Source organism: Desmodus rotundus, chromosome 1 (genome assembly GCF_022682495.2).
Source record: "Desmodus rotundus isolate HL8 chromosome 1, HLdesRot8A.1, whole genome shotgun sequence".
In the NCBI taxonomy this organism is placed as follows: Eukaryota; Metazoa; Chordata; class Mammalia; order Chiroptera; family Phyllostomidae; genus Desmodus; species Desmodus rotundus.
The window spans coordinates 65758578-65786431 of NC_071387.1; the positions used below are offsets into that span (position 1 = coordinate 65758578).

At 35.3% G+C, this 27854-nt stretch overlaps 1 protein-coding gene and 1 non-coding gene across 4 annotated transcripts in view; one reads left to right on the forward strand and one right to left on the reverse strand.

The window, feature by feature from the left end:
- Positions 1 to 27854, forward strand: part of DENND4C (DENN domain containing 4C) — a 130630-nt gene that overhangs the window by 69050 nt on the left and 33726 nt on the right. For 2 of the 3 annotated variants that reach the window (XM_053924738.1, XM_024558410.3), the window contains exons 13-22: positions 4111 to 4256; positions 5449 to 5484; positions 5574 to 5704; positions 7820 to 7952; positions 10205 to 10411; positions 19734 to 19862; positions 20041 to 20185; positions 20449 to 20595; positions 24933 to 25055; positions 25962 to 26108. In XM_053924738.1, the coding sequence (XP_053780713.1) occupies positions 4111 to 4256; positions 5449 to 5484; positions 5574 to 5704; positions 7820 to 7952; positions 10205 to 10411; positions 19734 to 19862; positions 20041 to 20185; positions 20449 to 20595; positions 24933 to 25055; positions 25962 to 26108 (1344 nt within the window). The remainder of the gene's footprint in view (positions 1 to 4110; positions 4257 to 5448; positions 5485 to 5573; positions 5705 to 7819; positions 7953 to 10204; positions 10412 to 19733; positions 19863 to 20040; positions 20186 to 20448; positions 20596 to 24932; positions 25056 to 25961; positions 26109 to 27854) is intronic. The other variant, XM_045193738.2, reaches the window with a different exon arrangement.
- On the reverse strand, positions 16460 to 16562 carry LOC112302932 (U6 spliceosomal RNA). The gene has a single exon (XR_002974603.1). It is a non-coding gene; the product is annotated as a U6 spliceosomal RNA (small nuclear RNA).

Below are 27854 nucleotides of genomic sequence, written 5' to 3' on the forward strand. Positions count from 1 at the left end.
ACTCATGATAACACCTATTATTGTTAGTGGTTATAATGAAATGGAAGAAACCTCAAAAACCAAAGAACAAGGTACGTGTGTTTGTTTGCCAGGTCTGTCTTAACAGAGTGTCATAGATTGGGTGGCTTAAACAACAGAAATTTATTTTCTCACAATTCTAGAAGGTAGCTGAAAGGCCTCTCTCCTTGGCTTGTGGATAGTTGTCTTCTCCCTATGTCTTCACATGGTCTTCGTTCTCTGTGTCCAAATTGCCCCTTTTTGTAAGGACACCAGTCACATTTGAGTCCACTCCACCTCATTTTGAATTAATTGTTTTTTTTAAAAAACCTATCTGCAAATGCAGTCACATTCTGAAATACTAGGGGTTAAAACTTCAACAGGAGAATTTGCAGGGGGACACAATCAGCCCATAACAGCATATTTGGGAAAAAAGATTTAATGGTACAATTTCACCAAAGTGAACAGTTTTAACGGGTGTTGTGCAAGATGAGGCTGAAAATAAGATCAGAGTTCAGATTATGGGTAGTGTTAAGGGTAGTCTTAGATGCCAGACTAAGAACATGGAGTTTTTCTAATCAGCAGTAGTGGGTCATTAATTCATCTCTGTAGGCAGGAGGCATAAATAATGGAATTTAGAAAGATGGATATTTAATTATAGTGTCTGAGGTCCAAGGATTTTGTTGGTAACAAGATGACATTTGGTTCAATGGGGATTACAGACATTAGACAAAATAACAGAAATACTATTTACATTTTACTAAGTGTGTTGTAAAGGAAAGTATTGGTTAGAATGAGAGTGCTAGGTCAGGGAAAATTTCTTCTGTAGCAGTTAAGCTTTGGCCTGAAAAATGAGTAAGAATTAGCTCTTTGTTTTGGGATAACTTTTTCATAGGGAATACTTTCATAAACATATATCAAATCATACAGCCATCTTCCAACTTAAGCAGTAGTAGCAATCAATCAATATGCTGCTATTTGTGTTTCAGCTATCTTGAGTGGTCTCTCTCTAAATCCCAAATAGGACATCATTTCACCCATAAGTTGTGTTAATTATCTTTATAATTTTCTGAGCTTATCTGTGCTTTTGGCTGCTTCTATCCTTATGATGTTACTTACATTTCTTCCATCATCTGTATTTCCTGTAAATTTCTAGTTGGAGCAATAGCCAATCATCCAGTAGAAATATAATGTGAGCCACATATATAATTTAGGATTTTTAATGGCCACAGTTAAAAAAAGAAGTAAGCAATAGGGAAAATTATCTTTTAAAATTTTATTTTAATTAAATGTATTGGGGTAACATTGGTTAATAACATTATAAAAGTTTCAGAGTACAACTTTATAATTCAATATCTGTATACTCCATTGTATGCTCACCAGCCAGAGTCTTTTTTCATCACCATATACCTGACCCCCTTTACCCTCATTGTCTTCCTTCCATTCCTCTTTCCCTATAGTAACCACCATTCTGTTGTCTGTATCTATGAGTTTGTTAATATGTTGATTTTTGTTTAATATTCCACATGTGAGTGAAATCAGAGTTCCTGTCCTTTTCTGTCAGACTTACTGCACCTAGTGTGATAACTCTCAAGATCCATCCATGTTGTTTCATTTTAATAATATTTTCTCCAATGTAATATATCCAAAATAGTATTATTTCAACACATATTCAAAAATTTTTTAAATTTAATGAAATATTTTACATTCTTTTTTTTTTGTACTAAGGCTTTGAAATTGGCACATATTTTATGGTTACACCATATCTTACTTTGGAGCAGCCACATGTCAAGAGCTAAATTACCACATGTGGGTAGTAGTTAGTGAATTAAACAGGACTGATCTAGAGCTTGATTAGATTCAGATTAAGTTTTCTTGTCAAGTAATGCTAAAATACTTGGTGCTCATTATTTCCTATTTCGAGGGATATAACATGTCTGGCTTTCCCATTTTTAGTGCTCTTAAGATTGATCACTGGGTTTAATTGTCAGCCTCATTCATTCATTATGGTTTCCCATCTGTTTTTCATTTAATTGTTTCAGCAGCTTTTGCTGATAGTTGCCTATATACATTAGAAGAAGGAAAAAAACCTTTTCTTTACTACTTATCAAGAATAATCTATTTCTATTTTATGTAAGCATTTCTCAACTAGTATTTTACTGGGATGGAAAGGAAGACCACAATATGTGGAATGCCAGAAGTGTCAAAGAAATGCTTCAGGGAAGAGTGGCTCAAAAACCATGCTTCTAATGGTACATGTGAGCCAGATCATGTAAGATCTTTTACAACCAATGAAGGACTTTAGTTTTTATTCTAAGAGTACTTGGAAGCCAGTGAAGGGTATTTAAGTAGGTAATAGGATCAGGTTTACATTTTTAAAACTCTTTGGTTTCTATGCAGAGATTGAACTAGAAGCTCCTAAAGTATGGATTTCCTAATTAAGTTGGTTAATGCATTGGTCTAAGTGACCAGCATAAGTGACCTGGATTAGCTGGTGGTAGTATGAATAGAAGAGTGATTTTTATGAGGTGGATTGGATAAAACATGGTGATTGAATAAAGGATGTAAGATAGAGGGAGATGTCAAGAGCAACTTTGAGATTTTTGTCTTTAACAACCGAGTTGATGGTCACATTCTTTATTGAGAAGGAAAACAGCCGAAAAGGGAGGATCTGATTATTTGTTGAAGAAAGGCGTTTTTGTTGTTGTTGTTGTTGTTTTTAATGAGAGAGACTTGAGTATGCTGATAAGTAGCTAATAGAGGAAGAATTGTTCTGAGAATACTGAGGGGCTGGAATCCCAGGCTGAGGAGGTGGCCTTGGCATTAGGTAGGAGGACTGGACATACCCATTGTAAAAAGAAGGAAGGAATGAATGATAGCTGCAGAGTCATAGATTTTTGTAGTGAGATAATAAAGGTAGTTCCCATTTAATGATTTTCATTTTCTCTGCAATATAAGGTATGATCATTCCGAGATGGGGGAAGAAAACATGGAGGGAGAACATTTAAAAAGCAGAAATAGCTGTGAAAACACGGGTAAAGGGTTGCTGGTCAGGGATGAAGGTACAGTAGTGATTCTGACCCACCTAATTGTGGAACTTCTTTTTTCCATTTTAACTTGTGGTCAGTCACACTGGTGCAAATCCAGAGAAAGCAGGCAGTACATTCCTCCAGGGCTAAGGTTATACTAGGTGGGCTTGACAAAAAAGGCAAAAAGCATGAGAATTGAGAGTGTTGACAAGAAAGTAATTGAAATGATGGGCATGGGCATGGAATCAGTGTTAGATAGATAGAGAACTGAAAATAGGAGGGCTTAGGTAGAATGGAAAAGGGTAAATGGATTGTAGATTTCAATGAGTCTAGCTTTTATTGCCCCCACAAAAAAAAGAGCCTTGGTTGGAGTTCTTAAGTAAGCAAACCAGATAGATAGGGGTAATGGTCAGAGAATAACATGTAAATTACATATTTGGGAGGCAGAGCTATTTTTAATGATAGCAAGAACAGTTTGGAGAGTGTATGTGTGACTTTGTGTAGAAGTTGGTGGTTGAGGTAGAATAGACCACAGATCATTGAAAGTGTTGGATGGTTTGTGGCTGGTATGTGTTAAAGAATGATGGTGGTAGGAGTTGGAGAGGAGAAGACTTTGAATTAGGTGTCCTGATCTTCATTGAATGAAGAAGGAGAGTGTCTCTTAAAGTCAGTAGATGACTGCAGTTGGTAGGGGAAAGGGTAAAATAGCCAGATGCTTGAAACTTCAGTGAGCAAAAACTTTTACAAGACTACACAGAAATAATTGTCTGGTGGCATTGCAGAGGAAGGACATTGACACCTCTTGCTCAAGAATATACAGAATATCAGAAATTTTTATTTGAGAGCTGTAGAGCTAGAGGTTTCATATAAGAGATTCAGATTTCAGTGAAAAGGTTAATGGTATAAATTAAGCATTTTTGTGGTTGAATAAGGCAGAAGGAGCTATGGTTATTAGAAGCTTCTATAGTGATATATATATAAAGAGACTACAATATAATGTCATGTAGAAGTTTAAAATAATGTTTAATATAACATCTAGTTCTGCTTTAAAATGTGAATGTAATTGTAATTTTGTTTTCTTTAGGATTTTTAAAAAGTCGAGATCGTGCCTATACAAAATTCTACACCCTTTTATCTAAAACTCAGATTTTTATTAGATTCATTGAAGAATGTAGTTTTGTAAGTGATAAAGATACGGGATTGGCATTTTTTGATGACTGCATAGAAAAGGTAAAAGTTTGTCCTATATATTAATGTTAAGGAAAAACTTTAATAGTTTGACTACATGTACGTATAATCATCATCATTATTATGATTAGCCCAAATGATCTGAGAGAGACAATATAGGGTGTGTGTGTGTGTGTGTGTGTGTAAGTAAGCCCATGTCTGTGGGTACATGTGTGTGCTCACATGTACATGCAAGTGCCTAATTCTGGGCTTAATATGAGTCATTTTCCTTATGGTATCTGGTTTCTACCATACGTAGGTAATTTTTCTCTTTGAATCTCGCTTTGTTTTTGTAACTGTTAAGTACTGAGAACATTTTATTGACCATCCTAAATCTTACATGTTTTAATTTATATGAATAACATAAGATTTAGTAGTTCATTTAAAAAGTTTAGTTTTATGGGTAATGGATTCCTGTGTTCTTTTGTTTTAATGTCTTTCCAACTACTTTTGCTAAAATATTTCTTTTGTCCTATTGGAAGATATTTGGAAATATGTTAAATTTTAAAGCTTTACTCCCCTATCCTAAGGAAGTTCAAGTTGATTCTTAACAGTCAATTGATGACTGACTTAGGTTTTTAAAGGAATTTTTAATAGAATTCTTATTTTTGCTGTGTGAATCTTGAGGCTAATTATTTATGCAACCTATATATTATATAAAATATGAGAGTATATCCAAAAAAGGTAGAATATTATGACATTGTATTTTTTATGGGCTCTTAATGATTCATATGCCTTAGAAAACTTGATTAATTTTTCTCCCATTCTGTCAGTGTAATCTCAAACTTCAAGGATACAGTTGAAAATCATTTAACATATTAGTTTACTGATAAAATTGATACTACTGTATCATCCAGTTAGAGGGATACTTAGATAATATCAATCACTAATGCAGGGGTTAATAATAATGAAATGTTTGATTTAAGAAGCTAGATTTCCCTTGTGATTAGTCATCTTTTGCTTTTGAAGGATTCATGAAAATATTAATCAGAATAAATTATTTTCTATTTAATAGCCATAAGAGAAGTATTATACTTTAGCCTAATATAGTATAGGGTCCCAAAAATATATTGTGAAGTGTTTGTATCTGCCCAGTATTAAATAAAAAGGATATTTTTTAATATAAGAATTTAAGGTAATTTCTATTAAATTCATAGTAGACATTTCCACTAAGAATTCTTTTCTTCTTTTCTAGTTGTTTCCTGATAAAGGCATGGAGAAAACAGATAAGGTATTTTTTTTCTTAAAATTAAGTTTTGAAATTTCAGGATTAGGTCTTGCTTATATACAAATTAACTGGAAAAAAATAATTATTTTCAGGTTGATTGTGATTCAACAGATGATACCAAGTTGATAGAGCTAGATGATTCACAAAAAAGTGAGCACACGGTATTCATAATGCCGCCAGAGCCACCTCCTGATGATGGGAAGGACCTGTCACCAAAGTACAGGTAGCAGGAATTTTTTAAAGGAGCTCTTTGGGCACAGCTTTAATAATTTATTTTGATTGTTTCTGATTAATAGTAGATACATATATTAATCTGTGAAGGTCATTTTCAAAATTTATTCAGTGAAACTACTAGAGATGAATTATTTTATAATATTACTGGGTAATGTTTAATAAATGTAAATTAAGAATTGGACAACCTTATTGGAAGATAAGCCAATTGTTGGTCACTATTCACCTAAACATTTAACCATATTTTAATGTTTAAAAAATTTATATACTTTTGTGAAGTTCCCCCACCCTTTTTGGGGTTTCATTGTTAATGTAAATTCTAAAGTTCTCATGCTTAAGATGTCAGAGTAGACTTAAATTAGAGGACCAGGAATTGTTCTTTATTAAAATAAATGTAAAGAATAGGATTTGGATGGGAATCTTTTGAGAAATCAAATGTATTTGATTGTTATTGTTGTAATTGTGATAGTACAAAGTTTAATAGACTTAGAAAATTAAACAGAAAAAAGAAAATTAGCATATCATTTTAGCACCAGTACTTAGTCTGTTAACAATAGTATGTATATTTTTCCTGTCTTTTTTGCATAAATTTGCATTTACTTAAAAAAATATGAGTTCATCCTGTACATATTCTTTGTAACCTGTGTTTGCCTTTAATGGTCCAAACATATGTCCATGCTAAAAAGTATTTTTGTGCCATATCATTTTGAATGACTACATTGCATGCATTTATTGTGATTTGTTTCACTAGTCGCCTGTGGATTTGTTTGTAGTTCTTTGCTATCTATATCTTTGTGTATATACACAGTTATTTCTTAGGCTATATTCATAAAAGAATATATGCAGCAAAGGAAATATAAAATAACTGTCTTCTAAAAATATGGAAATACAGAATTAATATATAATCTCAGAAGGACTGCATAAGAATGAAGACTATATACCATAGGAATTGAGTGGCTTAATTAAGTACCATTTTGAATGCATATCAACTATAGAATTCTTTTTTACTTTGGCTTAATCATTGGTATCCAGGTATTGACAAACAACATAAGTAGGGAAAGGCAGTATCGCCCAGAAGAAAATTGGCCAAAGGAACTAAGCAGGCATTTTCCAAGAAGAATTCCCAATAGCCAATAATATGAAAATATATTAAGCTTTTTTAGTATTCAAAGAAATGCAGACTAAAATGATGAGTAGGAGCACTTTTAAAAAGATGTTAATTATTATTTATTTTTAGAGAGAGGGAAAGGGAGGGAGAAAGAGAAAAAGAAACATCAATTTGTTGCCTCGCTCATGTGCCCCAACCAGGACCAAACCTGCAACCCAGTCATGTGTCCTGACTGGGAATCAAATCAGTGACCTTTTACTTTGTGGGACAGCACACAACCAACTGAGCCACACTGGTCAGGGCAGAAGCATTTTTAATCCATCATGTTGAGGATAGGCTGTGCTACTAGAGTGTATGTTAGATTGTATGCAAGTAGTGCTTTTTTCTGGAAATAATTTGGTAGTGATTATAATTTGATTCTTTTAATAAATGTTGACCATAGCAACCCTGTTATTGGGCATTATCCTAAGAAATTAAGCAAAAGTATTCATAAAGATATATGTACAAAGATATTTAATTGTAAAAATTCAGAAATAACATATAAGTGTCCAGTGGTAAAGAATCACTTAAATTATTGTATATCCCATTTAATAAAAATATGAAAATTTTTTCCTTTTAGATATCAGTGCAAAGTACTTTTATGAAGAAAAACAAAATTACAAATTCTACTAAATATTATTTTAAAATATAAATTATCATTGAATACATGATTTCTCTTGTAAGGGTTAATTCCTCTATGAAGTAAGATATCAGGGTTTTCTGTTTTCTAGGGATTGGTTGAAAATAAATAGGGTGGAGAGGAGCCAAAGATTCTGTGTAGGTGGCCTATGTATTTTATAACTATATCATCTTATATTTTTGAAAAGACAATTTTCTATATAAGGGTTTTGGGGAATAATATTGGGCATTTAGGTTTAGAAATATTCACCTAAATTCTGGAATAATATGAAGAGTTAATGTATTTTAAATCAGCAGTTCTATTTTTGCTTTTTATTTTAGTTACAAATACTTTCCAAGACTGGATCTTAAGCTTTTTGACAGACCACAGGAGCTGAAACTCTGTTTTAGTAGACACCCTACTGGGAATAGCATTACAAACAGTCCAGCTCTCATGGCTAAGAGAACTAAACAGGTCAGATATTCTTTATCTAATACATGTTAATTTAAAATGTAAGATATGTATATGTGATATGCAACTCATAGTTTACATTTATCACCCACAGTAACCATTGGAAGACCCACTATGGTTGATGATGAACTATATTTCTTGCAACCCTACTTATATTGTAATATTGAGGCTGAAGTTTTTGCATGCTTATGTTTATGCTTTAGGAGAATCCTTGGGAACCAAATATACTTTAAAAATAACTTTGTTGGATATAATTCACATACATACAATTCACCCATTTAAAGTATAGTCAATGCTTTTTGTATATCCACAGAGTTGTGCAACCACCACCGCAATCAACTTTAGAGCATTTTTGTCATCCCTGAAAAAAACTCTTGCCCCTTAGCTATTAACTCCCAGTTTTTTCCTCCCATAGCCCTAGGCAACCCCGAGTCTATTTTCTGTCTTTATGGTTTTCTCTATGCTGGGCATTTCATATAAATGGAATTGTGTAACATATAGCCCTTTGTGACTGGCTTCTTTCACTTATAATAATGTTTTTAAGTTGCAACATGAATGTTGCAACATATATCAGTACTTCATTTATTTTTATTTCTGAATAATATCCCACTGTATTTATACATTTATCCATTCATGGACATGTGAGTGGTTCCTACTTCTTGGCCATTATTCGTAGTGCTGCTATGAACATTTGTGTACAAGTGTTTGTGTGGATGCCTGTTGTCATTTCTCTTGGGTATGTACCTAGAAGTAGAATTGGTGTGTCATATGGTAACTCTCTGTTTAACCTTTTGAGGAACTGTCAGCCTGTTTTCCAGAGTGGCTATACCATTTTGTATTCCCTACCAGCAGTGTATGAGTGTTCCAGGTTCACTATACCCTTGTCAGTTCTTGTTATTATCTTTTTTATTATAGCATCCTAATGGGTGTGAAGTGGTAGATATCTCATTGTGATTTTGATTTCCATTTCCCTCATGATTAATGTAAACCTACTTTATACCAATTACTATGTTCCAAAGAGAGTTGAAGTGAGTTATGTTAGGACCGTCTAGATATCTAGCTTTAATACCATACCTGATGTAAGTGTAAAGAATTAAGCTATAGTTAGGTGTGAGTTAAAATTAAACATCTTTTAGATATATACTGACATTTTGGGGGTCTACAAAGCATAGAAAATTTCAGAATGAAATTCTTAGTTCAGGTTTTACCAATTCATGTACCTCTCCCAAATCTGAGAGGTAACCCAAGGTGTTCCTTAATTGCATGCAGTACACATTTCTCTCAGTGTTATCTGAAGGGAAATTTTTTTATCCTTGCTAGCTTACTAAAGGCAAGTTTTTTTAATGGGAGAATTTTGTTACTAAGTATTTAAATCTCATTTTCATCACCATTTTTTCCCAAGCAAGCTGGAAAAGGAAAGGAACTATATTTTCGAATCTATCCTCAAATCTCATAAAAATACATCACAAAAAATTAATACACCAGGATATTTTTATTTAGAACACATTCCAGTAGAGGGATCTTTTGTGCAAAACACACAATAGCAGTTAAACATATCGGGAAGGCTCTATAGTTTCTTGGAGTAACTATAGTTTGATAAAGCTCAGCAGGTGATTTTGATACCTATTCTCTTCTACCTAAATCAAAATGAAAATCAGAAGTTGAAAACATGACTATTGAATGTTAGGTAGGAAGGTCTATGATCTTCTCAGATTGTATTGTCTTCAAAGGAATAGGTCCTTTTATGTAGTCAGTCAGTGAAGGGAGGAATTAACACAGACTGTAGTGAGGGATGGTAAAATGAAAATCTTGGCAGGAAATAGCCAAGGCATCTTAACTTTCTTGCAGGGAAAAGTGTGAGAAGACTCACTCTTTAAGAATGACATTGAAGAACTCATAAGTTGTAAATGGTTAAATCCTTTTCATCCATCAAACATATCAGTGCCTTCTATTTGAAGGACATCTAATTAATCATTATATTATAAAAATATGAATGATCTCTGCTTTGAAGGGATTTCTCATCTGTTAGGAGATGCATGCTTGCTAGAATACAATATAAAGTGCTTCTGTAGGTGAATGTTGAAAGAACCATGTGGCATTAAGTAGGAAGCCACACACAAAAGTAAAACTATGAAATGCTTGACTTTAGAGTCAAATTTTACATTAAATTCCTTTCTCTTTTCTCTCCTTCCCTTTTCGCTTTCCCAATCCTAATGAATTTTTGTAAATACCATGTTTTATTTATTCTCTTCTAGGAGATAAAAACAGCTCATAAGTTGGCGAAGAGATGTTATGCAAATCCACCACAATGGGCCAAGTGCCTCTTCAGTCATTGTTACAGTTTATGGTTTATTTGTCTCCCAGCCTATGTTAGAGTTTCTCATCCTAAGGTCAGAGCACTTCAGCAGGCATATGATGTACTTATTAAGATGAGGAAAATAGATGTGGATCCACTAGATGAGGCAAGTATAACATATTGAGAATGTCATTAAGATAAATTTTATTTTTGTATTTTTAAGACAATTTATGTCTCAATTGCTTCAAAGTGTCCTCAAGAATTTTCATTAAGCAGGAAAGATAAAAACATTTACTTTGTTTCATAGAGTCAGTTCTTATTTTTTATTTTTAAATATATTTATTTTAAAGATTACTACTATGGAGTGAAGCTGAGACTTCTTACTTAGACCAGGTTGTTTGCCCTTGTTAAATAGAAAATTACACTGATTTTACTTTATTCTTGATAAAACTTTGTTAGGAAGCAAGTAGGGAATAGGATTTTAGTAAGTGGCTTTCCACATAGGACCTATGTCCAGGGTGACTTATAAAACCAAACTGTTTTTCAGATTATAAATCTGAAGTGTAGATTCCAGTTTCTCAATCTTGGGCACTACTCACATTTTGGCCCACATAATTTTTTATTATGGGAGCCTCTCAGAGCCTGTCCTGCACATGGTTGTAAGTTTAACAGCATCACTGGCCTCTACCCACTAGATGCCAGTAGCAGCCCCACTTCCATGGCAATCAAAACTGTCTTCAGACATTGCCAAGTGACCTCTGGAGGACAAAATTGCCCCACTGATGTACATAATAACAGTACTTTCCTCATAAGTTTGAGGGTTAAGTCAGTTAATGTACTATGCCTAAAATAGTACCTGGCTTATAGATAGTAAGCACTGAGTGAATAATATGTTAAATGTTTTACATTACCTCTATTAAGACTCAGAACCATCCTGAGAGATAGTGATAGCGTTGAAGAAACTGAGTCACTTATTTAGTCTGTCTCTTTGCTATTTTTTCCCTTTGAAATTATTTTTAGTGTTAAAATAATTATAAGTGATACATAGAATCAGATTAGAATTAAAAATGAAGTTGAAATAAAAATGTAGAGTAATGATGTCTGGAGGAAGGAGAGAACACAAGAATAGAACAGAAATGGGATTGAAAAGAGCACATTATAGGCTTCAGCAATAACTGTAATTTTTTTCTTTAAAAAAGTTCTGAAACTACTATAGCATTTACAAAATAATTTGGTGATGCTATGGGTACACTAAAACTCATTTTTAAGTATTATCTGTATATTATAAAAGCTTTGAAAATAAGATATAAAACAAGTACTAATATCTAGTCTCATATTTGATTACATTTTCTCTCATCTGATGTTTATAAAACTATTTGGAAAGTAAAAGTACAGTGGTACCTCGGTACTCGTCATTAATTCATTCCAGAACTTGTGATGAGTGCCAAAACAGATTAGTACCAAACAATGAAGCATTTTCTCTTGAGGGGTGGTGTCATAACTCATACAAGTTCTAGCAAGTGTGAGGCATCCCAAGCAAGTGCAAGTCCTGAAACACTTTTTTTCTTGTCAAAATGTGCTGAGTACAAGGTTTGATGAGTTCTGAAGCCTACAAGTATCAAGGTATTACCGTACTTGATCAGAGTCAGTGCTTTGTACCTCATACATTTTAGTGTGTTAAAAATTATTCTGATAATTTTTATAAAGTGTTTTAGAGTATTCTGTAAGAGAGCACAAATGTTGATTATGTTACTATACTCTAAATTGAAAGTACAATACTTATTTCTTTGATAAGTTGTAAGTTCAAGAGACATACCACAAATTGCTTGAAAATTATTTTCCTCCAGAGATAATAAAGTTCTAAGGTAGTCTTTGATACAAATAATTACACTCTCTTGTTTACTAACATGCCCCAATTAGAACTAGTACACTAAGAAACTTTTTCTATTTCCCTGATAAACACCATGATAAAAGGTTTTAAAATTCAAGGTTAATTTTTTCTGTTTCTACTTCTAACAACTTATGTCGAGAGATATGTAGAGTGCTGAAGTAATCGTGTTTCTACTACTGGAAGAAAGAAATGTTTGTTTAATATTTAAGAATCATCTTTCCTAGGTATATTTGGTGCACTTTATCTGTTTACTGATTATACATATAATAGAACATTATGTACATTATTTCCAATGGTATTCCTAGCAACTCTGTGAGGTAGTTCATTTATTAGCTACATTTTAATAAGAAAGAAATTTGAAACTTAGATGAATTGACACACACATAGGTCACCCAGCAAGTAAGTGGTTTTCATATTCAGGTCCATATTCCATGTTTCCTTTATATGCTTAATGTTTTAATTTGACAGCTTTGTGTTCTACATTTTATGTTTGTAAAAGTTGTAATAAGCCAGATTTTAAAATAAAACTTTAAAACTTCCAGCCAAGATGGAGGTGTAGGTAGATACAATTTGCCTCCTCGCACAACCAGAAGGACAACAACAAATTTTAAAACAAAAATATAACTAGAACTGCCAGAAAATCAAACTGTGTGGAAGGCCAACAACCAAGGAGTTAAAGAAGAAAATTCATTCAGACTAGTAGAAAGGGGTGGAGATGGGCAGCTGGGGCAGAGAGGACTCATGGCAAGGCAGCAGCTGGAGGACAGGGGTTCCCACATTGGTGTGCAGATAAACCGGGAAGGACAACTTGGGTTCAAGACAGACTGCTCAACACAGGATCCCAGCATGGGAAACTGAAAACTCAAAACCTCTGGCTGTAAAAAATCTGTGGGGGTTGCTGAGGCAGGAGAAACTCCAAGCCTCACAGGACAGTTCATTAGAGAGATCTACAGGGTCCTAGAACATACACAAACTCACCCCCCTGGGAATCAGCACCAGAAAATCCCAATTTACTTGTGGGTAATGGGGGAAGTGACTGAAAGCCAGATGAGAGCCGAGCAAGTGGCATTGTTCCCTCTCGGATCCCTCCCCCACATACAACACCACAGTGCAGTGATGTGGGTTGCCTTGCCCTGGAGAATACATAAGGCTCCACCCCTTACAACATAACAGCTTCACCAAGACAGAGGAGTATGGCCCAAATGAAAGAACAGGTCAAAACTCCAAAAATAGAACTAAATGATGAAGAGATAGCCAACCTATCAAGTACCGAGTTCAAAACACTGGTAATCAGGATGCTCACAGAAATGGTTGACTATGGTCGTAATATAGAGGGAAGAGTGAAGGCGCTATGCAAAGTGAAATAAAGAAAAATATACAGGGAACCAACAGTGAAGGGAGGGAAAGTGGGACTCAAATCAACAATTTTGAGCAGAAGGAAGAAGTAAACATTCAAAACAGAATGAAGAAAGAAGAATTCAAAAAAATGAAGAGAGGCTTAGGAACCTCTGTGACAACTTTAAACATTTCAACATCTGAATCATAGGGGTGCCAGAAGAAGAAGAACAAGAGCAAGAAATTGCAAACTTATTTGAACAAATAATGGAGAACTTCCCTAATCTGGTGAAAGAAATATATTTCCAGGAGGTCCAGAAAGCTCAGAGTGTCTCAGAAAAGTTGGACCCAAGGAGGAACACACCAAGGCACATCATAATTACATTACCCAAGATGAAAGAAAAGGAGACACATTTAAAAGCAGCAAGAGAAAAGGAGACAGTTACCTACAAAGGAGTTCCCAGAAGACTGTCAGCTGATTTCTCAAAAGAAACCTTACAAACAAGAAGGGGCTGGAAAAAAGTATTTCAAGTCATGAAAGGCAAGGACCTACATCCAACATTACTCTATTCAGCAAAGCTCTCATTTAGAATGGAAGGGCAGATAAAGTGCTTCCCAGATTAGGTCAAGTTAAAGGAGGTCATCGACACCAAGACCTTATTACATGAAATGTTAAAGGGACTTACCTAAGAAAAAGAAGATGATCAAAACTATGAACAGTAGAATCACAACAAACTCACAACTATCAACAACTGAACCTAAAAATATACACAAACAAGAACAGAGTAAGCAAACTACTACAACAGGAACCAGAATCACAGAAATGGAGATTACTTGGAGGGTTATCAGCAAAAAGGGGGAGGAGGGAGAATGGGGGGAAAGGTACAGGGAATAAGAAGCATAAATTTTAGGTACAAAATTACAGAGGGAGATTAATAGTATAGGAAGTGTAGAAGCCAAAGAACTTATATATATGACCCATGTACATGAACTAAGGGAGGCGTTGCAGCGTGGAGGGGAATAGAGGAGAGAAAATATGTGACAACTGTAATAGCATAATCCATAAAATACTATTTTTTTAATAAAAAGGCCCTGGCTGTTGTAGCTCAGTGGATTGAGCACCAGCCTGTGAACCAAAAGTTGCCGGTTCCATTCCCACTTATGGCACATGCGTGGGTTGCGAGCCAGGTCCCAGTTTGGGGGCAACTGAATGAGTATGTCTCACACATTGATGTTTCTCTCCCTCTAATAAAAAAGAAAAGTAAAGCACACACATAAAAAATAGACGGGGGAGGTTAAGAATAGTGTAGGAAATAGAAAAGCTAAAGAACTTGAACTTGTATGTATGATCCATGGATGAGAACTAAGGGGGGGCTAATACTTGTGGCAAGGGGGTTGCAGGGCAGAGGGGAATAAAAGGGAGAAAAAAATGGCACAAATGTAATCGCATAATCAAGAAAATATGCTTTAAAAAAATAAAATCTTTTGAAGAAAAAAAAAATTTAGAAGACCTTGAAATAGCATATGCCACCTAGTCTGAATTGAAATTATAATGCATAATGCATTTTGTTTTTAAATACTGTTTACTTAAATTTTAATGAAAATGAAGTATTCATGTCATGTTTATTTCTATATTGTCTCATCAGTCTAACAGCTATTGTTGAATAACAAGCCACCCCAGAACTTTGTGGCTGAATACAGCTATTATACTGTCTTATTATTTGCTGAGAATCTAGGAAAGATTCTGATTGACTTTTTTTGTCCCACATTGCATTAACTGGAATCACGTATTATAACCAGTTGCTCCCTGATCTCATCTGGAGAGTGTAAGATAGCTTAACTCAAAGGCAGGGCAGGTACCTTGGCAAGGTTGACTGGAACGCTGGGCTCAGGTGGGACCCTCTCCCTCCATGTAGTCTTAGGACCTTTCCATATGGTATTTGGGCTTTTTCCGTACAGCTTACAGCTCCAAGGGCTTTTGTTTCAAGAAAGAGGAGGTATTGTAGAAACTGGCAGTTGCTTAAGTTTGAAGCCTGGAAACTGGTGCAGTGTCACTTCAGCTGAATTCTGTTAGTCTTGCAGCAGAATTAAGCCCTTTACCCTCAGCTCAAGGAGAAGGACATAGACCTTTCAGTATGAGGAGTATCAGAGTTGGTCACCATTTTTTATCTACCACACACATCCAAAAGAAATCTTGTTGTCAGCAACACAATATTGCAATTGGAAAATATATCCCTGGTGTTGTTACTATTTATTTTGGTGCCTGGCTCTTATACAAGTAAATCTGGAAGGTTGGGGGAACACTCCAGTCTTCATAATAAATTCATTATCTAGAATCATTTTAGAAAATTCACATTAATCCCAATTTGATATAGAAAGTGATTTTCTTACAGTTAAATCGGACTTTAAGATATTTTAGTATAACTTCAACCTCAAGCTGAGATGGTCTAGAAAGTTTGTAGCATGGGATCTTGCTTCTGTTTGAATTGGCTGTAATTGTTACAAAGTGTGTGCGTTTTATGACGAGCTCAGTTCCACCTCCCTATTGCTTTTTGGAGTTGCACACACTGCTTACTCCCTCTTTTATGTGACAACTCTTCAGATATTTGAAGTACCCTCTTGTCTCACATTTTTCTTCATACATCTTATCTAGTTCCTTCAGTTGTTCCTAATTTATGTAGTTTCATAAAATGTCTTTAACCTGGTCCTTTGTAGAGTTCCTCTAACAGTTTCTGCTCCTCCTCCTGCTCCTAAATTATACTCTGCATTTTTAGCTTCATAGTACTCATCTTTATGATCCTCTGCCTCTTCAGATCTCTTTCCACACTTTATTTCTTCTGTTCCCTTGAATGTAAGTTCCTTCCTCATATCTTTATACTTTACCCTTTAGTAGAAAGAGCAACTTGGCTATATGATACAGTAGTTAAGCAACTCTGACACAAGCAGAGCACATTTTATGAGTGCCAACAAGAGTATCTTTTATATGTATATTTCCTTATTCACCTCATGAATTTGCGTGTCATCCTCATGCAGGGGCCATGCTGATCTCTGTATCTTTTTAATACGAGTTAAGTGCTCCTTGAATCAAGCACTCCTTATTGTCAGAATAAACTATTTATATAGTATAAGTAAGTCTGTGGCTACACTGTTACTATTTCTATAAACTGGCTCACCTCTTAGCTAGACATCATTGAAATTCCTGTTTCATTCTTCATGTTTCCTTCCATCACCTAATATGTGAGATTCTAACTTTCAGGAGTACCCAGTTGACTTGTCCTCATATGATCATATCTAGCTCCCCTTCATAAATGCATATCAGAAAAGCTTTTCTTAATTACATTACCGTGTTTTTAACTTTTTTAACATACTTTTTAAAGACATGGGTTTACAAATTCTTTTTTTGTTATATAGGATCCAGGAAAATGCTGTCTGTAATTCCTTTGATACAGAATATAAAACATGATTTAGGAGAGAGCTATTTTAGTCATACTTGATTTTACAAATGAATTTCTCAAATTGTGGAGAATAATAGTCATTCTCTTCATGTAAATTTAGTTATTAAATGGCAAATTGCTATGTGCAATAGTTAATAATGCTGGTACTTCCGTTAATGAGTAGGTTTTACAGATAATTTAACAAGACTCTTGAACCACAAGAAAGAAAAAAATAGTGCTTAGTGACTTTGAGAAGGACTGGGTAAATTGTTTAAGAATCTCTACAAGACTTCTGTTCAAGATGGCATTATATGTAAACACGGCTTACCTCCCCACATAACCACATCAAAATTACAACTAAAATATAGGACATCTATCAGAAATCGTTGAGAAATCAGAATGAAAGTCTGACAACTACGGAATTAAAGAAACTGCTTACATCCCTACCGGTAGGAGGAGTGGAGAGATGGAATAGGCTGTCCCGCATCTGCATGTGGTGGATAAAAATTCAGAAGAGATATCTCTGTAGCGAGGAGTCCCAGCCCCTAGCCCAGGGTTCCAGTGCCAGGAAGGTAAGTGCATAACTTCTGGCTGCAAAAACCAGTAGGGATTGTCAGTGGAAAACTCCTTGAGTCCCAAGCAGTTCCCCTTAAAGAACCCATATACAGACTTACTTAGACTCACTCCCTCTGAGCTTCAGCACCAGGGTAGCAGCTTGAAAGGCACCAGTGGTACACAGGGAGGAACTGAGGTATCTAGCATCAAGGCAAGAGGTCGGGGACAGCTCTCTTCCAGACAGAAAGGAGGGCAGAAGCCATTGTCCCTTTTCTGAGCCCTTCCCCCACAGAACCACAGAGCCAGCAGACTGGTGCCATATCTGAGACCACATTAACCTGGCTAACACTGTTTGCTTTGCCCTGGAGATCCCCCGAGACTCTGATCCACCCAATTTATGGGCCCACCCAAACTGTTAGCTGTGACTTTTCTATATAAATAGCTGGTATGGCTCATGTTTCACAGTTTCCTAAATCCTATCAAACAGCAACAGCTGGCCTCAGCAAACCCCCAACTCCTATACCTCTTGCTAAGTGGCCCCAGGCCTGGCACTAACAGCAGCCAGTCTAGATTCCCAGCTTGGTCCTGGGAACCTCCAAGCCTAGCACAAGTAGCAGCCATCTTAGATTTCTTTATAGCTCATGCAGGGTGACTCCCGGCAGAACACAGGTTGGAGCTAACCTTGGCCTGTACCACCCAGGAAACCCCAAAGTCTGTGCACCCAATGGACAGCTACAGACCACATCAGAGTAACACCACCCTGCCGCAGCACAGTTGATCCTCCATGGAGGGCAGAGGGTGGTGGTCAGTGGTCACAGCCCATCATTGCAGCTGACTTGCCTGGGTAAATCACTCCCATTGGTCTGCCAACAGCAATGAAAGAGTGTGTACTCAGCCCATATGGTAGGCACACCTCAAATGCCCAGCTTGGATTATAGGGGTAGCTGTGCCATTGGACCCTATGGGACACTTACCGAGACAGGGAGGCTGCCAAACTGAGGAGACAAACATGGCCCAAATGAAAGAACAGATCAAAACTCCAGAAAAAGCTAAATGAAATGGAGATAAGCAATCTATCAGATGCAGAGTTTAAAACTGGTTATAAGAAAACTGAAGGAAGATAATGAGGACCTCAACAGCATAAAAAAGATCCAGTCAGAAACGAAGGATACACTAATTGAAAAACAGTTTACAGGGAAACAGTGTTAGAGTGAATGAAGCCAAGAATCAAATCAGTGATATGGAACATAAGGAAGCAAAAACCAACCAATAAGTAGAACAAGAAGGAAAAGGAATCCAAAAAATATGAGGATAAGTTTAAGCAGCCTCTTGGACAACTTCAAGCATTTTGACATTCGCATCATGGAGGTGCCAGAAGGAGAAGAGAAAGAGCAAGAAACTGGAAATCTATTTGAAAAAATAATGAACTAAAACTTCCCTAGTTTGGTGAAGGAAATAGACATGTAAGTCCAGGAAGCACAGAGGGTTCTAAACTCCCAAGACACATCATAATTAAAATGTCAAAGGTTAAAGGTAAGAGAGAATCTTAATGGTGGCAAAAGAAAAAGAGTTACCTACAGGAGAGTTCCCATAAGACTGTCAGCTGATTTCTCAAAAGAAACTTTGCAGGCTAGAAGGTACTGAAAAGAAATATTCAAAGTCATGAAAAGCAGGAACTCACAGCCTAGATTGTTCTACCCAGCAAAGCTATCATTGGAATCAAAGGACAGATAAAGAGCTTCCCAGACAAGAAAAAACTAAAGAAGTTAATCCTCACCAAGCTATTATTATATGAAATGTTTAAGGGAGTTATTTAAGAAAAAAGATCCAAACTGTGAATAATAAAATGGTAAAAATACATATCTATCAACAATTGAATCTAAAAAACAAAACTAAGCTAACAAGAAGAACAGAGACAATCATGGATGTGTAGAGTGTTTTGATGGTTGCCAAATGGGAGGAGGGTGTACGGGTATAGGTGAAGAGGTAAAGGGATTAAGAAGTACAAATGGGTAGTTACAGAATAGCCATGGGGATGTAAAGTACCGAATAGGAAATGGAGTAGCCAAAGAATTTATATGAATGACTCATAGATATGAACAGTGGTGGAGATATTGCCTGAGGGAGTGGGGGTGCTGGGTGGAGGGAGACAAACAGGGAAAAATTGGGACAACTGTAATAATATAATCAATAAAATAATTTTAAAAAGAAATCTCTACAAGTCACAGATGGACTATATGCTAATTAATACTTTGATGTTACTTTTTTGTTAGGTGTGCTATCGAGTAGTAATGCAGCTTTGTGGACTTTGGGGTCATCCTGTTTTAGCTGTGAGAGTCTTATTTGAAATGAAAACTGCTAACATAAAGCCAAATGCTATTACTTATGGTTATTATAATAAGGTAAGTAGGATTGACATTGGGCAATATGTGCTGCATATTAAGATTGATTAATTTTTTATACCTTCTTTTAGAGGTTTTGTGTAATAATCTATATATGTATTATGTAAATATAGGCATGTGTATTTAAAAAAATCAAACATTTGTACTAATCATTACTTTTTCCTTTATTTTACCTTAGGTAGTTTTGGAGAGCCCATGGCCTAGCAGTACCCGCAGTGGTATCTTCTTATGGACGAAGGTACGGAATGTGGTCCATGGCTTGGCACAATTTAGACAGCCGCTTAAAAAGACCATGCAAAAGTCACAGGTCTCCTCAATATCAGGTAATACATGTGATTGGAAAGATACTTTCTTGCTGAACCATAAGTTTTATAGGTATATGAATTTAAATGATATGAAGTAGAAAACTGAAATTCTGGTTTATATTTTTATATACAGCTAAAGTCAGTAATATCTTAGTCCAAATTTCACCCCCAACATATTTAGAAAGTATTCTACAACTTTAAATAAACTGTGGGTCACTGATGTTTGCTTTTATAGATTATCAGTGCATGAATTATTGAACTACTGTTGCCCTTATCTTTAGCTCCTCAGAATGCCACAGGTGGAAGTGATGGGGACACGGTGAGCCACGGTAGCGTGGATAGTTGTAATGATGCTAACAGTGGGGAGCACACAGTCTTCGTCAGAGATTTAATCAGGCTTGACTCCATTGATAATCACTCTAGCACAGGTACTAAATCTGAATTTTACTAACCCTTCATTTTCTCACGTTAAATCTTTCCTTTTTTGAAAAGATTTTACATCCCTCTCAACTTTGTGCAATATGAGTACTTTAAAAATACTATATATAAGTAAAGGAAGAAATTATACCTTTGATTGCTGCTCATTTCTCTGTATTTCCTGTAGTTAACTTTGGAGTGCTGTGCAAAAGGCTCTAGCATGGAACGTCATGTTTATTCATCATTCATTTGTGAAAGATTATGATATCATTGTTAGGAAATGTGAACTGAGGAACTTGAATATTAGTGACACAACTTGTAAATCTGTTCTTTTTCATTAAGTGGGAAATATTTATTAAAGATTTGAGATTATGAATATTAAAGAGGTAAGAAAATAAGTTACACATCATAAGAGAAGTATTCTCTTTGCATAGTCATTACCTTAAATGACACTTAAAAAAATCTGAGAAATTACTGAAGCTACTTTTACATACAAAGCTATGGACATGACCTCTGTCCTCTGAAGGTAGAATTAAGCATAATTAAAAGGAGCACATTGAGAAGATACATATGTGTTGCACATCCTTCTTCTTGTTTGTTTTTCTTTTTTGTTGTTAATATCTCAGGCTTTTCTTTAAAAGAATTAGGAGTCTTAATTCCTGTGCTTCATCTGATGAACTTGTCTCAGTGACTGAAGTTTCCTTTTCTCTGCTCTTTGTTGCTCTGCTTCTTGCTCTGTGCTGTTGCTTGGTGCTGCATTTGTCCTTGGCTGTCATGGTGTGGGGGTGCAGACAGACTTGTATGGCGTGAAGCTATGGATACACGTGTGCATTAATTCTACCCTTGAATGTTAACCACTTCAGGTAATTTCCCATTTATTAGGTTAAATTTTGCTGACGTGCAAGGGTGGGGGAGAAGAGACCTTTTGTTGTATTTTAAGTCTTGTTACCAGTGGAAAACAATTTTAGTTTTCTTGGCTTTTTCTCCTTCAGATAACTGTAATCATATATGTACTACTGAAAAATTCAGCTAACATTTAATGATCAGTTTGCAAGCATGTTTGTTAACTTATTTGAAACTATACTATGCCTTACTGTAATTCTTATTTCGAGGTTTGTTTATAGCACTATTGTGTCAAATAGCTTTATAGGCATTAAAGACTTCAGTGTTCTAGCTGTTGAGGTGGTTTTTGCTTGCTAAAACTGATCTAAATTCTTATAATAAAAACTACCCCCATAATTACAGAAGCATGTGTAAATCACTGAAAGTCAACATAAGGCTAAGTTACAGTCCTGATTGTGAATTTCCTTTCTTTTATCAAGTAGGAATTTTTATTACACTTTCATATTAAAGACACTGTATTTTATTTCCTCCTGTATTTTTTCTAATACTTAGGAATGCATTGGATTTCACTTATGAAGTACCAAGAAAATAATTTTTGTGGCATGAAACCATTTCACCAGGAATAATAATAATAATAATAATAATAAATACCCTCCCTATCCCTCTAGATTGTTAAACTTGTCTCCTTTAATAGAAAAAAGTGATCTAGTAATCCTGGGTAATTGGCATAAAGATTCCAGTAGTTGGGGAAGAAACTTTAGATCCCTTTCCTATATATATCTTTTCAGTTGCATTTCAAATGGCTGAAGCCCCAGTACTGAATTTACAGTGATTATATATCTCTGTAGAGTTTCTGTGATGTCATTTGATACATTTGGAGACTTGTAGCCCAGATACTTAAGTTACTCTTTTCATTAAGGATTATCTTGTAGAATCTTTCCACTTGGTACCTGATACTGAGTCACTTAGCTTGTTGGGGATCATATCTGGGTTTAATCAGTTTACTCAGTTTCCAGTCTAGTGTCCTTTCATGGCACCACAATGCTTTAACAGCCTTTCTGAGGGGGCCAATAACAGCATGACTGAGTTATTCTGAATAGCCACATTTAAAGAAGTTTAGTTCTTTTGTTACATATATGATAAAGCCAACACTTGAGTGACAGTGTAACAAGTGGTAGTAGAAAGTATAACACTCTGTATTTTTTATTTTATGTGTTTTTCTTTTTTTAATAGTTTATTTTTTATTGTATTTTTTTCTATTACCATTTATCCCCCTTATACCCTCTTCCAACCTCCAACTCCCAGCAATCACCACACTGTGTCTGTGTCCATGAGGTTTTGAGGGGTTTTTTGCTCGATCCTTCCACCTCCAACCACTGCCCCCCCCCACCCTGAACTATTTTATGTGTTTTTATTGATGTCATTTATAAAAGGATTGTCTGGTAACTGGTCTTAGTTTGGGTTTTAAATCATAAAAATTTAAAGCCAAAACAGACTTTTGAAAGTCAAAAACTTCATTTTGAAATAATTTCAAACTCGCAAGAATAGTATAGAGAGTTCTTGAATAACTTTATTTAATTCATCTACTTTTAGTTTGCCACATTTGCTTTATTGTTTTCTTTCTATACACATATACACATTATTATTTTCTCTAAATCATGTTAGAGCAGGTTGCATACATCTTGCCCTGTTACCTCTTAATACTTTAGTGGTATTTTGTCTTACATAACCACAGTATAGTTACCAAATTCAGGAAAACATTGGTAAACTACTTTCATCTGTATTCTGCATTCTAATTTTGTCAATTATTATAATGTCTTTTGTGGCATTTAACTCCCTTTCTTTGTCTCCTTTAACCTGGCATAGGTCCTCACCCATTCTTTGTCCTTCATTACATTGAACCTTTTGAAGAATTCAGTCCAGTTATTTTGTGGAATGCTCCTCTATTGGAGCTTGCCTGATTTTTCCCTGTGGTTAGATTAGGTTATGCGTCAATGGCTCTACTACAAAAGTGATATTGTATCCTTTCAGATGATCACATCACAGAGGCACACAATGTCTGTCTGCCCCTCATTGGTGATGTTAATTTTAATCACACTGGTCTTAGTGTTTGGTTTCTCTTAGTTACTGTTATTCCCCTTGCAGATAATAAGCTATCTGTGAGGAGACACTGTTAGGCTATGCAATAATATCCTCTTTTTTTTCACACTTTCTCTTTTAAATTTAGCATCATTGGTGATTATTGCCTTGACCAGTCTTTACTGTGATAGTTATAAAGTGGTGGTTTTGCCAGCTGTATCTTCCCTCCACATTTGTAAGAAGATATTCTACGTATATACTTTAGGCGTGCCTCCGTCTTGATTTTGAGCACTTCCTTTCTTGAACATAACATGTTCCTGACTTATTCTTATTATACCTTCCCTGCCTGATCTCTGTAATCGGCCATTTCTTCAAAGATCCTAGGTTCCTTTTAATGGGCAATAGATTTTAGAAACCAGCATCTGGACTCTAGGTGTATTTACCACTCCAAGGTGTTACTGCTTCTAGACTTTTTCAGAAGAGTTGGAAAATATGTATATATATTGTAGAAATACTTCTAATTCCAATCAACCCTACAGAGTTTTTTGCCTTCCTTCATTCTTTTTTTTTTTTTTTTAAATCTCTCTTCCACATTAAGAATCTTGGCTTCTAAAAACGTCCTTACATTTACTAGTTTGCTTAGTCCTACAATACACATAAAATAATTTCAGAATTGCTACACCCATTCCCCTGTGAAAAACAAATCTCATGAGTTTAGGATTTGACTGTTACTACCCACCCTCCCCCACAGACTTAGGGTATATACTCAAAATAATGTGTTCCAAAGTCACTGGGATCATTCCTCCCCATCCTTTCAGTGTATTTCTGTTATTCATATGAAATACAGTTGCTTTCATTTGTTTCTGTTTGTATTCAATTTTAGTTACTCCCCTCCCCCATCCCCATTTTATTGATTTAATTTTATGACTATGTAGAAGTTAATACATTTCCAAAAATAAAAACATAATAAGCCCTATTTATAGAAGTTTCCTTTCTATCCCTTCCATCCTATTTTGTCCCACGCCTTATAGGCAACCAGTTTTGTTTTCTGGTTTATTATTCCTTCATTTCTTCTTGCAAAAGTAAGCAGCCATGTATATTTGTTTTATTTCCCCTTCTTACACAAAAATTAGCATTCTGTAGACACCCTCCAAAAGAAAATTTGAAGACATCTTGTGCAAATCTGGTAATTTACAGATGAGGAAATCAAGATTCAGTGCTTTCAAATATATAATGGTTTTTAGTCTTTGATGTTCCTGTATCTAGTGTTCTTTGCTTCTTACTGTTTTAAAATGTCCTGTGTGCTTTGTAAGCTTTCTTGTCTTCTATTTCTCTAAGTTGTGTAGATCAATGGAATTTTCTTTTGAAATTTCATAGGTTCACTCTATGAAAACATTTCTATATAAACCCGCATTGTTTTTCACAGGTGGTCAGTCTGACCAAGGCTATGGGTCTAAGGATGAACTAATAAAGGATGATGCAGAAATTCATGGTACTGAAGAACAAGCAGCAAGAGAATTGATAATTAAAATGAAAGTGCAAACAGAAGGTTAAGTGCTGATACTTTCTAGCTTTACTTAGAAAAATATCTCTGTTAATTAAAAATGTTTGATAATTTTGGTGATAATTTTTAGAATTGTAAGGTCTGAGCTTGTAAGATACTGAGCTTATAATCTACCATTATATATGGTAGAGTTTGTTAGTCTCTGAATTTTAGAATGTAAGTGATCTTTAGAGACTCTGTAAGTCATCCCTCAATATTATAGGAAACTATGACCATTAAAGTATTTATTTACCAAAGTTATATAGCTACTTTGTGACAGAACTAAGACTAAACTTTGAGTCATCAAACTTGTATTTTAGGTCTCCTTTATTTATAATGCTCTTTCACTGGAAGTCTTTCAAATACCTAAGTGGGTGTTTTTCATTGAATAGAGTCTTTGTGGTTTCCTGTTCGGTTCGGGTTTTTTTGTTTGTTTTTAAATGGGGCTCATTGAAGTAGAAATGATTTGTAGTAACTATTTTATGGAAATATGGAGGAATGTTTTGGCTTTATGGTAATGAGATGTTCTTCCTACCTTTTTACACAAACATAAGTGTACTTTCTTCAGAGATATCATTTATTTTACTTTCTAGTTATGCAAAAGCAAGCCCATCTCCTACTTGACAAGTAATGAGGTATATAACTGAAGGCCAATTCTTTAATTTATTCATTCAGGAATGCTCAAGTTACAATTATTGAATATTAAAGTAAAGCTTTTTTTTCAGTCAGTACTGGCAACGTTTATGGCATAAAGTAACAGACATAATAAATCAATAAAAAATAGTTATGTATTCATCAGGGGGAAAACTACACACATAGAATATATTAAAATCAATACATGATTTCTGTTCAATATTGGCAAAAGTAGGAATGATAACATTCACATGTTTTGTTTTGTTTTTTTTTCCTCAGAGGTGTGTGATGTGTCTGCTGTGGTGGCTAAACATTCGCAATATAGTGTAGAGCCACAGAGTCCTACTGAGCCTCCCGCATGGGGTAGCAGTATCGTGAAAGTTCCATCTGGTATATTTGATGTCAGTGGCAGGAAAAGTAGCACTGGTGAGTCTTTATGTATTGGTTATTAAATATTTATTGTATACTTCTATAGAGCCCTGGCTGTTGTGGCTTAGTTGGTTGGAGTGTTGTCCTGTACATCAAAAGGCTGAGGGTTCAGTTTCTAGTCAGGGCACATATGTGGTTGTGGGTTTGATCCCTGATCCAGGCGCATCTGGGAAGCAACCAATTGATGTTTCTTTTTTTCAAGCAGTGAAAAAAAGGTCCTTGGGTGAGAAATGCACACATGCACACACATACTTCTGCAGATATACATGTGCCTTTAATGACATTGAATTGTCATTACAGTAATTGACTAATTACAATGAACATGCTGAAGAGCCAGAAGTAAGTTTAAATCCTATAAATGAGCTAAGTAAGAAGTTAAAACAGTTGTTAAAGATATTTAATTTTTAAAAAGAGTGGGTATTTAGAGTGTTTAGTTGTTGTTTGGATTACCTTTTCTTGTTGTAGTGCCTGTTCTCAGTTTGGTCCTACTTTCCCATGGTAGATAATGAGAGATGACCACAGATAATGAGAGATGACCACCATCCAGGGCTCTCATTTGTTTTTTTTTTTTTTAAACCATAGTGACCTGGGAGATTTGGAGGGGAAGTCTTGGTAAGGTTTTTTTAGGGCCTCCTATACTCATCAAGAACAGAGATGCAGTGATATGATAGAATTTTAGAGGGCTTATATGTGATAGGGTAATTCCTGTCACTGAAGAGAAATGGAAAAAAATGATTGACATCACTTATTTTCTACGCAAAACACCAGTGGGTCTTTAGTTTTGGCCCAGTTATTATAAGTACCCTGAGCTGCTTCTTATTTGTAATTAGGTATTTGTAATGAATAACTGTTGTGTGTGAGTCCCATGAATTTGAGTTTATTACTTTTCAGTTATGTTACAGCCTCCCAGGTACTCTTCTTTTTATTTGAAGATTTTATTTATTTTATGTTTAGGGAGAGGGGAAGGGAGAGAGAATGAGGGGGGAGAAGCATCGATGTGAGAGAGAAACACCCATTGGTTGCCTCTTGAACAGGCCCTAACTGAGGACCAAACTCACAACCCAGGCATGTGTCCTGACCAAGAATTGAACTGGCAACCTTTCGCCTTGTGGAACAATGCCCAACCAACTGAACCACACTGGTCAGGGCACCTTCCAAGTATTCTTAAGGCATACATCTGGGTATATAGTTTCAAAGGACAATGAAATTAGCCTGTATCTTGTGCCCTTCGTTAGTAGCTACAATTCACTTTTCTAAAGTTGACTGTCTTATCTGTAAGTGTATCTTTTGTATGACTTTATGGAACTTAATTTTCCCAGCTTTTTAAATCAATGTAGAAATACTACTTATTCCTAAAGTTTTTTTGTGTGTTTATTGTGATACCAAGTCAGTTTTTTGTTGTTGTTGGGGGAGGGATAGTGCACAAAAAGTGGAGCTAAAGGTATTTTGAACAAATAATTGATATATATGTTCTACATCTAATTGTTCTAACCTGTTGATAGCAGGTTAAAAAAAAGAGAAGGGCAGAGTCTTCTTCATCAAAGGGTTAGAATCTTCTCAGAATACTGAAATGGACATGGTCTAGAGACTCTTATGGTTTCTTGCCTTTTTACTCATCTTTTTTCCACGTTACATCTTTATCTAGGAAGATGTATGTTAAGAAAGAAGGAGGAGGTAATGGGGCTTTTGCCAATACATCAAACAGTCAAATTTATTTTAAAATTGAACTAACTGTGCCACTGA